General features: G+C 37.4%; 2 protein-coding genes across 4 annotated transcripts in view; both read left to right on the plus strand.

Moving 5' to 3' along the window:
- The window catches only part of sema4ba (sema domain, immunoglobulin domain (Ig), transmembrane domain (TM) and short cytoplasmic domain, (semaphorin) 4Ba), a 179,321-nt gene extending 171,391 nt beyond the window's left edge, over positions 1-7,930 (plus strand). For all 3 annotated transcript variants that reach the window (XM_062042553.1, XM_062042552.1, XM_062042554.1), the window contains one exon: positions 4,070-7,930. In XM_062042553.1, the coding sequence (XP_061898537.1) occupies positions 4,070-4,842 (773 nt within the window). In that variant the 3' untranslated portion in view covers positions 4,843-7,930. The remainder of the gene's footprint in view (positions 1-4,069) is intronic.
- Positions 7,931-11,896: 3,966 nt separating this feature from the next.
- The window catches only part of rasef2 (RAS and EF-hand domain containing 2), a 45,774-nt gene continuing 42,142 nt past the window's right edge, over positions 11,897-15,528 (plus strand). Inside the window, exon 1 of the mRNA XM_062042555.1 lies at positions 11,897-12,276. Within this exon, the coding sequence (XP_061898539.1) occupies positions 11,993-12,276 (284 nt within the window). The 5' untranslated portion in view covers positions 11,897-11,992. The remainder of the gene's footprint in view (positions 12,277-15,528) is intronic.

Raw genomic sequence — 15,528 nt, forward strand, 5'->3', positions numbered from 1 at the left:
CCTGTGTTCCATCTCGGTGGCACTGCTAGTGCAACCGTGCGGGTTCGTGACAAAATGTTCTATTAACATTCCATGAGGAGAGGGAAAAAAACTTTGAGTTTCAACACATCAACCGCATCAGCCACCAGCATCGCTACGACAGTTGTTTTGAAAGCCTAATAAGACGCCTGCTGCTAAAGAAGCTAGCCCAGAGTCGGCCACAAAGAAATGCCCAGGACTTGTTTCATATTGCAGCTGCGTTTGAAAAGTGCTAAGTGTTTGTTAGAGAGCTAAAGCCATCTGTAATATCAATACGGAAACAATAGTGCTGAATGACAAGCCCTTTACCATTGTTGGACACCTTAAAAAAAAAAAAAATTTACAGTAAAAAACTGGCAGTTTAGTCGCAGAATTGTACCCTTAAAATAACAGTGGGCCCGCACCGTTTTTCAATTTACAGTAATGTACAAACAATAGCAAAGATTTGAAAAAAACAAGACAGGCAAATTTAAAAACAGTTCAACTTAATTTACAGGAATACTGTGTTAAAACTGCGATTGTAGATTTTACGATAAAATCTAGCAGGTCAGTTGACAGAATTTTACCGTAAAAATATCAGTGGCACTTTTTCCGCTTACAGTAAGGCACAATACAAACAACAACCTTAGATCTTACGGTAAAAAAATTAAAATATTTACAGTAAGGAATTATGCCGTAAAAATAACAACGGAAAATGTTTTTCATTTAAAGTAACGCACTGAAAAAACGACTGCAGATTTTATGTAAAAACTATTTATTCACGATGATGCACTGTAGAAACAATGATCTTTGATTTGATGGTGAAAAAGACACTGAAAGGTTAGTTGCCAAAATGTTTGCTGTAAAAATAACAGTGGTGCTGTTTTTTTTCTTTACAGTAGTGCACTGTAAAAATGACTGTAGATTTTACAATAAAAAAAACCAACTTAATTTACAGCAGTGCACTGTAAAAACAATGATCTTAGATTTTGTGGTAAAAAACTGGCAGGTCAGTTGCAAACATTTTTCTTGTTCTCTTTACAGAAATTCACTGTAAAACGACTGTAGATCTAACGATTTAAAAAAAACTTAATTTACAGTAGTGCACTGTAAAAACAATGATTGATTGATTGAGACTTTTATTAGTAGGTTGCACAGTGAAGTACATATTCCGTACAATTGACCACTAAATGGTAACACCCGAATAAGTTTTTCAACTTGTTTAATCTTAGATTTTATGGTAAAAAAAACCTGTCAGGTTAGTCACTAGAATTCTACCGTAAGCATAACAATGGTTTGGTTTTTAAATTTACAGTAATGCGCTAAAACAATGACTGCATATTTTACGGTAAAAAAAAATCAACTTCATTTACAGTAATGCACTGTGAAAAAAAACGTTACCTTAGATTTTATGGCTAAAAACTGGCTGGTCAACTGAAAGATTTGACAATAAAAATAACATTGGTACCGGTTGTTGGATTTACAGTAATGCATTGTGAGAATGACTGTAGATTTTACGGTAAAAAACAACAACTTCATTTACAGTAATACATTGCATAAACAATGACCTTAGATTTATGGCTGACTGGCTGGTCAATCGCCAAAAGTTTGCTGTGAAAATAACAGTGGTACCGTTATTTGATTTATAGTAATGTTTGTTAGAAAAAGGGACTGCAGATTTTACAGTAAAAACCAGCAGGTTAGTTGCCAGAATTTCACTATAAAAATATCGGGTCTATCGTTTTTCAATTTGCAGTAATGCACTATAAAAAAGACAGTACATTTAACGTTAAAAAAAAATCAACTTCATATAGAGTCATGCACTGTAAAAACAATGACCTTAGATTTTGCAGTAAGAAACTGGCAGGTCTGTCGCGAGAATTCTACCGTAAAAATAACAATGGTACAGTTTTTCAATTTATAGCAAAGCACTGAAAAAACAACGGCCGCAGATTTCACAATAAAACATGTAATTAACTGTACGGTAATGCACTGTAAAATCAATGACCTTAGATTTTGTGTTTAAAAACTTGCTAAAATGTTACTGTAAAAATAAAATGTATTACTGTTTTGTGATTTACAGTAATGCTCTGTAAAAACAACTGCAGATTTTACGGTAAAGAAAACTAGCAAGTCAGTTGCCAGAATTTTACTATAAAACTAACAATGGTACCAACTTTTCTATTAACAGTAATGTACTATAAAAAAATTACTTGGAGTTTACAGTTTTAAAAAAACGTATTTTACGGTAATGCACTGTACAAACAACAACCATCGATTTTACAGTAGAAACTGGTCGCTCAGTCACTGCATTTTTACCGTAAAAGCTGGTACCGTTTTTAAATGTACAGTAATTTGGTGCAAAAACTACTAGTGCATTCTACAGTAAAATTCTGGCCACTGAACTGCTCCAGCGCCCCCCGCGATCCCGAAGGGAATAAGCAATAGAAAATGGATGGATGGATGAACTCCCAGTTTTTGTTTTTTTATTTGTATTTACAGTGAAGACACTAGATTTTGTCAAAGCCCCCTTCGTTTGATTCTTTCTTACCTCCAGTTGAGGAGGAGCTACGGTTGAATCTACATTACAAAAAAGACTTAGACTTAGACTTAAACAAACTTTAATGATCCACAAGTGAAATTGTTCAACACAGTAGCTCAGTTACAATGATGGAAAGTGTAAGGATGGAAAGGACAATGCAGGTATAAATAGACTAAATATAGCGATTTAAAATATAACATATATACGAATATATGCGAATATATACATAATATGTGTACAGTATATTATATATACAGATATATTATATTATGTCTATAACAGGGGTAGGGAACCTATGGCTCTAGAGCCAGATGTGGCTCTTTTGATGACTGCATCTGGCTCTCAGATAAATCTTAGCTGACATTGCTTAACACGATAAGTAGTGAATAATTCCGCTGGTAATCACAGTGTTAAAAATAACGTTGAAATTATAAAACATTCTCATGCATTTTAATCCATCCATCCGTTTTCTATTGCACCTGTTCAAGAAGTCGAATTAATGGTAAGAAGTATTTTATTTATTATTGGTTAACTTTAGAATACCAATGTTATTAAAAAGAATAAGAGACTTATTATACTCTAAAAATGTTGGTCTTACTTAAAAATGCACGCATTTAGTGTATTCAGTGTTAAAAAATATTATATGGCTCTCACGGAAATACATTTTTAAATATTTGGCTTTCATGGCTCTCTCAGCCAAAAAGGTTCCCAACCCCTGGCCTATAACAGTGGTCCCCAACCTTGGACCGATTGGTACCGGGCCACGGCCGCACAAGAAATTAAAAAAAAATTAAATAAAAAAAATAAAAAAATTTTTTTTTTTTTTTTTTAAATTAAATCAACATAAAAAACACAATATATACATTATATGTCAATATAAATCAATACAGTCTGCAGGGATACAGTCCGTAAGCACACATGATTGTATTTCTTTATGACAAAAAAACAAAACAAAATGTATTTATTTTTTTATTTTTAATTAAATCAACATAAAAACACAATATATACATTATATATCAATATAAATCAATACAGTCTGCAGGGATACAGTCCGTAAGCACACATGATTGTATTTCTTTATGACAAAAAAAAACTAAACAAAAAAATGTGTCCCACCGGTCCGTGGGACACATTTTCAAGCGTTGACCGGTCCGCAAGTACAAAAAGGTTGGGGACCACTGGTCTATAACATATATACAATATATAACAATTACCATGTACAATATTACAGTATATGTGACAGCAGCAGCATAAAATAGAGAGTAGAATAACTATAAATAATTTATCTGTATCAGTCTTGAGAAGCATGGAGTTGGTATAAAAATGCTATGGGTCCCTAAAGATGATACATCCCAGTTTGCTAAAAAAAAAAAGTTGTTTATTAACTGTCGCTCAACTAAATGAAACAGCTTCCAACCGCAACAATCATATTAAACATTAAACATAGTGTTATATGGATATTTATTTGACAGCGTCAATCAAAAGTGAGCATGGTGACATGCAGCGTGATTCATCTTCATGTCCCCACAGGAACGTCGACATGCCAGTTGATCACTATTCCCGCCAACACCTTCCAAGTGTTGCCTTGCGAGCTGCGTTCCAATCTGGCGGAGAGGGCGTGGGTGTTCAGCGAGAGCTCGGGTCACTTTCACTACCCGAGTCCGGACGGGGGTCTGGTGGTGGTGGCCCAGGCCGACCGACGAGAGACCTACGAGTGCTGGTCCGTGGAGGAAGGCTTCCGACAGCTGCTGGCCAACTACTGCGTGAGGGGCGAGGCCAAGCGCGAGAACAGCACCCAGACGGGCCGCACGCGGGCGCCGGCCGCGCCGCAGGAAGAGTTCGTCATCCTGCCCGGTGAGGCTCGCTCCCCGCAGATCAACGCCAAGACCTACTGGAACGAGCTCATCGTGGTCTGTGCCCTCTTGGCCTTCTCCCTGCTGGTCTTCTCCCTGTTCGTGGTCTACCGGCACCGCGACCACATGAAGTCCATGCTCAAGGAAGGCGAGTGCCCCAACATGCAGCAGAAGAAGCCCAGGACGGCGGCGAAGCCCGTGGAGAACTTGCCGCTCAACGGCAACGCGGCGGCCGCCACCGTGACGGACCACAAGGGCTACCAGACACTCCACGACAACTACATCTGCGGCACGCCGTCGCACGAGTGCCCGTCGCCTGACAACGGCAAGAGCTTCTCCGAGGCGGAGAAGAGGCCTCAGGACTTGCAGGATAGCCGAGTGGAGATCTCGTCCACCAGCCCACGGCCTCGGGTCAGACTGGGATCGGAGATAAAAGACTCGGTGGTGTAAAGACTGCTCGGGACTACTTGGAGTGAATGAACACAAGCGAGCGAGCGCCTGCTGAAGTACTCAATGGAAAAAAGGAGAGTGGGGGTTGGGGGGACATTTCATCACATGACGTTTGCACTTTGTCCTCACTCGTGCTGTTCCCGTGGTTCATGGACATTTCTTTCGATGCTTTCAAAGCGCACTGATCGCCTTCAGACATTTTGGTGCTTTCACGATACAACAGAATGTAAGTCGTGCTTGCAAAGACTCCCGCCATGGCCAAGTTTTTCCACACATGATGCGGCCCATGAGCCATACTACTGTACTGCCCGTGAGAGCACTTGGTCATACCTGCCATGCGTTTCTACAAAGAAATCAACCCCACTAATCATGTGTTCCGTATTCATCTGACTCTATTTTTAAAAAATCAGTTTTGTGGAAAAATTAGTCACTATTCCTTAAGTTCCCCAATTCTGGATTTAGGAGCTCTCTTAGACTTTTATAGCGCGGCCTCTCAGTCCGTCCTTATCACTTTGAAGAGAGGTATTTAAACCAGCCAATAGGAGCCTAGCAATCACTGAGGCTATGCACTATCTACTGTACTGTAGCAAGGTCAACACAAAGCACATCATTTAACCCAGGGGTGTCAAACTCATTTTAGATCGGGGCCACGTGGAGAGAAATACACTCCCAAGTGGGCCGGACTGGTAAAATCACGGCACGATAACTTAGAAATAAAGACAACTGCAGATTGTTTTCTTTGTTTAAAAATAGAACGAGCACATTCTAAAATTGTACACATTATAAAGTTGTTGGGTTTTTTTTACACTTACATGTTGCAGTTAATAGTATTCAAATTTATATTTTCTGAATAAATTATGAGATAATGTTCACCAGTCAACTCATTGGTGTTCATTTTCAATCTATCAAGATTAAAAAAACATATCAAAATCAAATTACAGGATGTTATTTATGTAGTGTGATCATTTTCCTCGACTTATGTACTAACATCGTGTGGTTTATTTTGTACATATGTAGCATCATCTACAAAGATACAAATAATTGCTATTGCGACATCCAGTGGACACATTAAGAACAGCTGTTTCTTTCATACAAAAATTTCAGGTTAATATTTATACTTAGCAAACTCATCCCCCGGGCCGGATAAAACCTATTCGCGGGCCTGATCTGGCCCTCGGGCCGTACGTTTGACACCCCTGATTTAACCATATAGCAACAGGAAGCACAACAGTAAAAAGTACTTTCTTTCTTCTCTTCCTTTTTTTCCATTTACTTCAGGCAATTACACCGTAAAGTACAAGATGGATGACACATAATAATATTACGTCATATAGTGCAAACATGAATATACAGTATGTAATCATGACAATAAAGTTCTGCCTGGTAGGAAGTGGGAAGAACATAACATTTTGAATCCAACCCAGTTCCCCATTCGGCGATGAACACATTGAGAATCACTGTTACTTTGTATAAGGATTATTATACAAATGCTATATCACGGTGGCGTTACCACACGTAAAAAAAAATATCAATACATTGTTACAACAATTTATACCAACAGTGTAAGAGGAATAAACAGGAAACATTGAGCACAGTTTAACAATACGTGACAGAGTACAGCTATTCAATATGACGATTGCAGTGCAAATACTACAAGTCCCTAACAAATAAGGTGTACAATACATGAAAACAAGAGGGACACGGAAAAGGACAAAGATCACAGATCTGATGCAACCAGCTGCCACTTCATCGGAGCTATCTATACACACAGCTACAAAAGTAAAACACACACACGAAAAAAAAGCAAAACATTCTGTAACACATTGTGCATATACGATAGCACCATGCATAGACGAACAACAAAACAAAACAAAAACACCATTTCAACACCCACACGCCATCGTCTGCTGGGACAGGAACACACTCAACAAAGCAACCAAGAGAGCCAACTCCGTCCTAGGCTACCCACTAGACTGCGCTCTTAACTCCCAACATTTGTATCTTAAATCAACGTCCTGCATTTCAAATTCATTCATTTCATTCATTTAATTTGTGCTCGGGCCCTACAAAACAGCACAGTTTTTACATGTAACATGCCTTTTAAAAGGAAAAACAAACATGTCGAGAATAAATATTGTGTGAAAACAATACATTAGAATGTACTGCTAACGACTACAGTAGTTTTTTTTGAAGTAATGTAATAACAATGTACAGCATTTACCTCGGAGAGTGAACTTCTATGGTATCTCCTTCGAGCTGCTTCTTCGTCAAACATACCATCAGCAGCTTCTTCATATTCTCATGGATAAATGCCTGCCGTTGTAGCCCACATTAGCCGGGAGACAGGGCTTCTCTCAAAACACTCTTAAGTTGAGGTAGTACCCTGTATTTCAAAAAGCAGGATTAACATAAAGACACCAATCATCATCACTGTATGAAGCCTGACTTATTATTACAGTTTCTTTTCTTCGACCAAATATGCGATTCAAGGGGAACACAAACCTGTTTCAGGTATTAACGTGGGCTGTCTATGCAAAAGCACACCGTAGGAAGGTAAGAGATGAACCCGACAACAAGTAAGCACAAAGACTAGAGCTATCACTTTAAGATCAAACCTGGCACTGCAAACCAAAACGTCAATTATTGTATCACTTAACGTTTCCGTCGCAGCAGTTCTTGGTTTGGATATTAAAAATGACGTGGCCAAATGTGTGTTCAGAAAGGGAAATAATACATGTTTTGTTTTTTTATCCATCATCTGGTCTGAATGTTTTTATGAGTGGAAACATCATTTTTAATTATATTGTCTTCAACCCATTAAAGCAATAACTTCTATTATTGTACACATAAAGGTCATGCATTTGATTAGTCACCGTATTTTACGGACTATAAGCCGCACCCACTAAATTTTAGAAGAAAAACAGATGTTTTCATATATTAGCTTCATCGGACTATTAGCTGGAGATATATACAGTACTTTGTGAAATGAGATAATTGCATAGAAAGGTTTTGTAAATATTAGACATACCTTAATTGTTTCCTGTAACACGGCAGTAAAATACTGAGCCCCTAAAGGGACATGGGGGAAAAAAAAAAATTTATAATTAAATTTTTTTTTTTTTTTAGACATGTATCTCGTGCGAACGAGAAACTTTTTATAAAGTTTTTTTTTTAAATGTTTAATTCCTAATTTATTTATTTTTTTTATTTATTTTTTTTTAGACATATATGTCTAAAAAATTAAAAATAAATTATAAAATTATTATAATTTTTTTTTTATAACTTTATAGAAAGTTTCTGCTGCGCACGAGATAGTTTCTCGTGCGCACGAGATACATGTCTAAAAAAAATTTTTTTTAAAAATACAATTATAAAAAAAAAAAATTCCCCCATGTCCCTTTAGGGGCTCCGTAGTAAAACGTTTAAAAGTCATTGATGTCTTTATTCATCTTTTATGAGATGAATATGAATTTCTCCTTTTATATTGAAGCTCAAAATGTTTATCAGGATTCTTCTTCCTTGTACTTTGCAAACACTTTGAGTTTGAACAGTTTCGTAAAGTGGATCGTTTTAGTACTTTGTTTGATTTATTTTAAATTCCATTCCATAATGTATCCTTTAGCGAAGAGAAATTCATAGATTAGTCGCACCTCAGGGGTCCAATAAAGCTTAGGGCTAAAGTAGCGGTTAATAGTCCGAAAAATACGGCATCTTTCTCCAAATCAGTCATCAACTAAGCAGCATTTTCTTCATATTGCCATTTTTTTTTAATTCAAAAAGAACACAGAGATTTCTGCACAAGAAATTAAGAAACCTTATGGTGTTTTTTTTTGCAAGGCACAAATCTGCATTATGCCTTGTAAGAATAAAATCAAGATGTGCCTCTTGGTACCATAAAACTAACCAGGTAACTCAGAAAGAACAAGTAAATGTGGTTTAATATCGTCACCATCGTGTTTTCTTTGTTTTCGTGGCTTCAAGCTCCATTAGGGACTCAAATCTTTGTTGAAACCACTGGGTGGTTTTATTTATGTCAAACACAAATAAGCAAAGTATTCATTTCTCTGCACTGTGCTGTGTGGCTCTAATCAATCGCACAGACTATGTCCTGCTTTGACTGTTATATCCGAGAAAAAGGCAGCTGTGGTGGCTTTCATGGCGTCGGAAAGGCCACTTCCGTAAGAATAAACCCCGGAAGAGGCAGAGCGAGTATAGTGAAACAAGCTGGTCCAACAAGTTATAATTGCTCTGTGAAGAAATTGAACCACTATTGTCAGTTCTTTAAAATGTGACACGTATTGTAACTATTAAAAAAAAAGGTCTTTATGTACAATTGTTTTGTAAATTCAGCTGCCTGTGTACAAAAGAAAATGTATTTTTTGTATCATACATCATTTTTTTCCTCATTTTTTTTGTATTGCATATAAAAAAAGGCACTTTATTTTATTTTTTTTCCCAAATAAAAATCAAATACATTTTACTAAAATGACTCTTTATTTTCGAATAACTACTTTGTTGTTTTAGTTTGTGGCAAAGCATAACTCCAATAAAAGCACAATAATAATGCTAACATGTGAGTCCATAACCAAGACAAATAAAGTACAGGAAATACATACTATCTATTATTTTTGTATTGCATTAAATTGTATTTAAAGTATTCCACATATTAATTACAGACACTTGTTTAATGCAGGGGTTCTCAAATATTAACACTGAATTAGTCATCTTACTCTTGATTTTAATCGTATTCAATAATTCTATCTAACCTACTTACAGTTTAACGGGATAAACCTTGTCAAATGATATGAAACTATATGTTAATCACAAATATTATTAATAAGGCTTAGGTCAGGCTGATTACAAAATTAAACACTAACCAAGTATTCTGCAATAGAAGGCACTCATAAAAACTAATGAAAAATACTTTTACATACAATTACGTAGTGCTGTAAATAATGAACTTCATTCTAACTAAATTAATCATGAATAATAATAATATTTATATATATGTCTCCTAACTAAACTGTCAATAAAATTAAAGTGCAAATGAAAATACAGCCTTTAGACATATTTTTTGCGATTACGGACCTTTTCTATGACTTTAGCTCCAGACTTCTTCTGTTTGTTTGATATGGTTATTACTGCCACAAGTGGTGTAAAAGTGTATTACAACTAAGTACTGCTGTGGCCCTGAGAAACAGATATTTTTGGTGGTCCAACAATGGTTAAGAAACAGGGTTTAAGGTTAAGATTGTAGGTGGGAATCTTCGATCCGATTCCGATTCCTGGAGTGACGATTCGGTTAAATTCAGAATCGATTCTCAAAGTCAACACAATTCTTGATTCCAATCAATTCTTTCAAAGCATCATTCGGTATAATAATTATAATGCAACTTTTTCAAAACAGGTTACAGGTAAGACAAGCTCCTTTTGGTTGCGTAAAGATGGCCTAAAAACATATGTTACAAAAGGAATTGGGATGAATAAGATTAGTGATAGTTTTTTTTTTTGTGAACACTTAGTATACCTAATAAATGTGGTAATAATTTTCCTATATTATCATATAATCATTATAATATAATTAGCTATATAATAATTATACACATCATAATACAAATAATGAATACATTTAAGTTCAGTTCAGTTTCAGTTTATTTGGAACATGCATACGATACAATGTAATTCATCACACATTTCCAGTTGTTTCATTACAGCACGTCCGAAAAGGAGTAGGAAGAAGCTGACCTTATTTAATCCTGCCCCTTTTCATACAATAGCATTGTTATACTATTCCCTTGTTCTCTGTAACAGAACAGTGAACAAATAAATGAACAATATACCTATAGTAAGCAAACACATATTAAATACATAAATAATATTTGTCGCAATAAAATAAAAAAATGTATACAAATTGACAGAAACACAGTAATAATAATAAAAAAATACAAAAGCAGGAGTAAAAACCTGACAGATACATATTATAAATAGATAAAAACAGAATGTATTATGAATAAAACTGATAATATTGTTTTATTGCTTTTATTTTCTGTATTGTTGTGATTGTTACGTTGTTGTTTTTCCTGTAATATGGGTCAATCGGTAGGTTGGAGTTCAAATCCCAGCCGAGTCATACCAAAGACTATAAAAATGGGACCCATAACCTCCCTGCTTGGCACTCAGCAACACGGGTTGGAGTTGGGGGTTAAGTCACCAAAATGATTCCCGGGCGCGGCGCCGCTGCTGCCCACTGCTCCCCAAGGGGATTGGTCAAATGCAGAGGACAAATTTCACCACATCTAGTGTGTGTGTGACAATCATTGGTATCTTTAATCTTAATCTTTAATCTTTAACCTGAGTGTGAAGTAAATACATAAATGGCTCAAATTAAAGGCAAAAAAATACCCTGGTAAATATTAAGATAATAAATAATGAATTTAGGATAAGTCCAATCAAACAATGTGGTTCTCAGTTCTTCTTTAGCCTGTAAACACCATTTTGTACTGTTTCCTAAAGGGAGTGATATCACTGCTCTATATTGTTTGTACTGAAGTTTATCATACTGTAGCGTCCAGAAGAAGTGCACGCCAAGTCTGACGCTCTTTTTAAACTTTTATTGAGCAACCTATACTAACACAGCTCAACTAATCTCGTTCTTCCTCCTTCATCGCCAATCACCTCACAGGCGTGCTACGTTCACAACAATGGGAATTCTGAATAACACTCACTCAAGAACACAACATCAACTTTAGCAGGTCGTTACAATACGTTTTGTTGTATCATGCTGGACAAAAAAGGCACGACTTTTACCAAAAAATAAAGATCAAAGAATCAAATACGACTTGTTCTTTAATTATTAGTTGTATAAAGTGTCAATGAACAAAGAAATTGGAAAAGCTCCAGAAGACAATTGCCTGCCGTCACACACACCTTGAAGGTAAATAGGTCGGAGATGCGCACGCACGCTTATGACGTCAGAATATTGGCAGGGTACTCGCAGCAGGAGGCGGAACGGCTAAGCCCCGCCTCCTCGGGGTTTATCGGGCCAATCAGATGAGGCAGCCTGAATATTTGGGACACTCGAGGATGTGATAAACTTGAGTAAAATGAGCTCGTCCACTTGGAGTTTTTAAATGGTTGAAGTTTGTAGAAAATGGAGGCGGCCAACCTACAAAAGCTCTTCTCCGCCTGTGACGTAAACCAGTCGGGTAAAATCGAGTTCGAGGACTTCGCGGTGGTTTGCGAGGAGCTCAACGTCCCAGAAGCCGAGGTCCAGACTCTGTTCGGGAAGTTCGAGGCGGACGAGGAGGGATGCATTGACTACAGCAGGTTCTCCTGCAGGTTCCGGGAGGTTTTCCAGGCGTCTCTGGGACCTGCTGCCAACACCGACATGGACTTCGCCACCCGGTTCGACGCTGAAAGTGTTCTGTCTGATAGGTGAGTCAAGTCGCCCTTTAACTCGCAACATATGGAGCTCGTTCACTTTGCAGCAAAGGTGTCCAAAGTACGGCACGGCGGCCATTTTTGGCTCGCTTTCCATTGCCTCTGCTTATTGCAATAATCCATCCATCCATTTTCTACCGCTTGTCCCTTCCGGGGTCGCGGGTGGTGCTGAAGCCTATCTCAGCTGCAATCGGGCGGAAGGCGGGGTACACCCTGGACAAGTCGCCACTCATCGCAGGGCCAACACAGATAGACAGACAACATTCACGCTCACATTCACACACTATAGGGCCGATTTAGTGTTGCCAATCTATGTATTATAACACAAATGTACTATAAGATATTCTACTAATATGCGTTTTAACCTATTATTATTATAAGCTGACCAAACGTAGTCACATATACATAAATACATGTATATATACATACACATATATGTTTATACACATACGTTTTCGGGTGTTAATGGCAACTTGGCTGAACTTTAATTAGCAACACAACACAAGTCTTGTATAAAGGTATTTAATAGGGGTGTGGGAAAAAATCGATTCGATTTCGAATCCCGATTCTCACGATGTGCGATTCAGAATCTATTCTCCTTTTTAAAAAATCTACTTTTTTTTTTATTTATTTAAAAAATATTATTTTATTTTTTAAATTTTTTTTGAATTAATCAATCTAACAAAACAATTCACAGCAATACCATAGCAATGCAATCCAATTCCAAAACCAAACCCGACCCAGCAACACTCAGAACTGCAATAAACAGAGCAATTGAGAGGAGACACAAACACGACACAGAACAAACCAAAAGTAGTGAAACAAAAATGAATATCATCAACAACAGTATCAATATTAGTTAGAATTTCAACATAGCAGTGATTAAAAATCCCTCATTGACATTATCATTAGACATTTATAAAAAATAAAAAAAAGAACAATAGTGTCACAGTGGCTTACACTTGCATCGCATCTCATAAGCTTGACAACACACTGTGTCCAATATTTTCACAAAGATAAAATAAGTCATATTTTTGGTTCATTTAATAGTTAAAACAAATTTACATTATTGTAATCAGTTGATAAAACATTGTCCTTTACAATTATAAAAGCTTTTTACAAAAATCTACTACTCTGCTTGCATGTCAGCAGACTGGGGTAGATCCTGCTGAAATCCTAGTATTGAATGAATAGAGAATCCTTTTGAATCGGAAAAAAATCGTTTTAGAATCGAGAATCGTGTTGAATTGGAAAAAAAAAAAAATCGATTTTGAATCGAATCGTCACCCCAAGAATAGATATTGTATCGAATCGTGGGACACCCAAAGATTCACAGCCCTAGTATTTAACTACTGTATTTACATTTCTGGGCTTACATTTAACCCTTTTCTTTTCTTTGTTTTTTGTTTTTTTTAAGATTTTTACTCTGCTTTTTGTTGGGTGTTAGTAGAGATGCCCGATAATATCGGACTGCCGATATTATCGGCCAATAAATGCTTTAAAATGTGATATCGCAAATTATCGGTATCGGTTGTAGCTGAGATAGGCTCCAGCGCCCCCCGCGACCCCGAAGGGAATAAGCGGTAGAAAATGGATGGATGGATGGATGGTTTCAAAAAGTAAAATTTATAACTTTTTAAAAAGCTGCTGTACGTAGTGGTACACGGACGTAGGGAGAAGTACAGAGCACCAATAAACCTTAAAGGCCTACTGAAAGCCACTACTACCGACCACGCAGTCTGATAGTTTATATATCAATGATGAAATCTTAACATTGCAACACATGCCAATACGGCCGGGTTAACTTATAAAGTGACATTTTAAAATTCCCGGGAAATATCCGGCTGAAACATCGCGGTATGATGACGTATGCGCGTGGCGAAGTCCGAGTAACGGAAGTTATGGTACCCCGTAGAATCCTATACAAAAAGCTCTGTTTTCATTTCATAATTCCACAGTATTCTGGACATCTTTTGCAATTTTTTTAATGAACAATGAAGGCTGCAAAGAAGACAGTTGTAGGTGGGATCAGTGTATTAGCAGCGGACTACAGCAACACAACCAGGAGGACTTTGTTGGAGCGCTAGCCGCCGACTTCACCTTGACTTCCTACGTCTCCGGGCCGCCAAACGCATCGGGTGAAGTCTTTCGTCCTTCTGCCGATCGCTGGAACGCAGGTGAGCACGGGTGTTGATGAGCAAATGAGGGCTGGCTGGCGTAGGTGGAGAGCTAATGTTTTTAGCATAGCTCTGTGCAATCCGGTTGCTAAGTTAGCTTCAATGGCGTCCTTAGCACAGCATTGTTAACCTTCGCCAGCCTGGAAAGCATTAACCGTGTATTTACATGTCCACGGTTTAATAGTATTGTTGATTTTCTATCTATACTTCGAGTCAGGGGTTTATTTCTTTTGTTTCTATATGCAGTTAAAGCAAGATGCTATCACGTTAGCTCGTAGCTAAAGCATTTCGCCGATGTAAAAGGCACTGAATGTCCATTTCGCGTTCTCGACTCTCATTTTCAAGAGGATATAGTATCCGAGGTGGTTTAAAATACAAATCTGTGATCTACAATAGAAAAAAGAGAGTGTGGAATCCAATGAGCCAGCTTGTACCTAAGTTACGATCAGAGCGAAAAAAGATACGTCCATCGCTGCCTCTCAAGTCATTCACCGTAACGTTCCTCATCTACGAATCTTTCATCCTCGCTCAAATTAATGGGGTAATCATCACTTTCTCGGTCCGAATCTCTCTCGCTCCATTGTAAACAATGGGGAATTGTGAGGAATCCTAGCTCCTGTGACGTCACGCTACTTCCGGTACAGGCAAGGCTTTTTTTTATCAGCGAGCAAAAGTTGCGAACTTTATCGTCGATTTTCTCTACTAAATCCTTTCAGCAAAAATATGGCAATATCGCGAAATGATCAAGTATGACACATAGAATGGATCTGCTATTTCCGTTTAAATTTAAAAAAATCATTTCAGTAGGCCTTTAAAGGCACTGCCTTTGCTGCCTGCCCAATCACATAATATCTACAGCTTTTCACACACTAGTGAATGCAAAGCATACTTGGTCAACAGCCATACAGGTCACACTGAGGGTGGCCGTATAAACTAACTGTAACACTGTTAAAAAATATGCGCCACACTGTGAACCCACACCAAACAAGAATGACAAACACATTTCGGGAGAACATCCACACCGTAACACAACATAAACACAACAGAACAAATACCCAGAACCTCTTGC

This window comes from Entelurus aequoreus, linkage group LG03 (assembly GCF_033978785.1).
Source record: "Entelurus aequoreus isolate RoL-2023_Sb linkage group LG03, RoL_Eaeq_v1.1, whole genome shotgun sequence".
NCBI lineage: Eukaryota > Metazoa > Chordata > Actinopteri > Syngnathiformes > Syngnathidae > Entelurus > Entelurus aequoreus.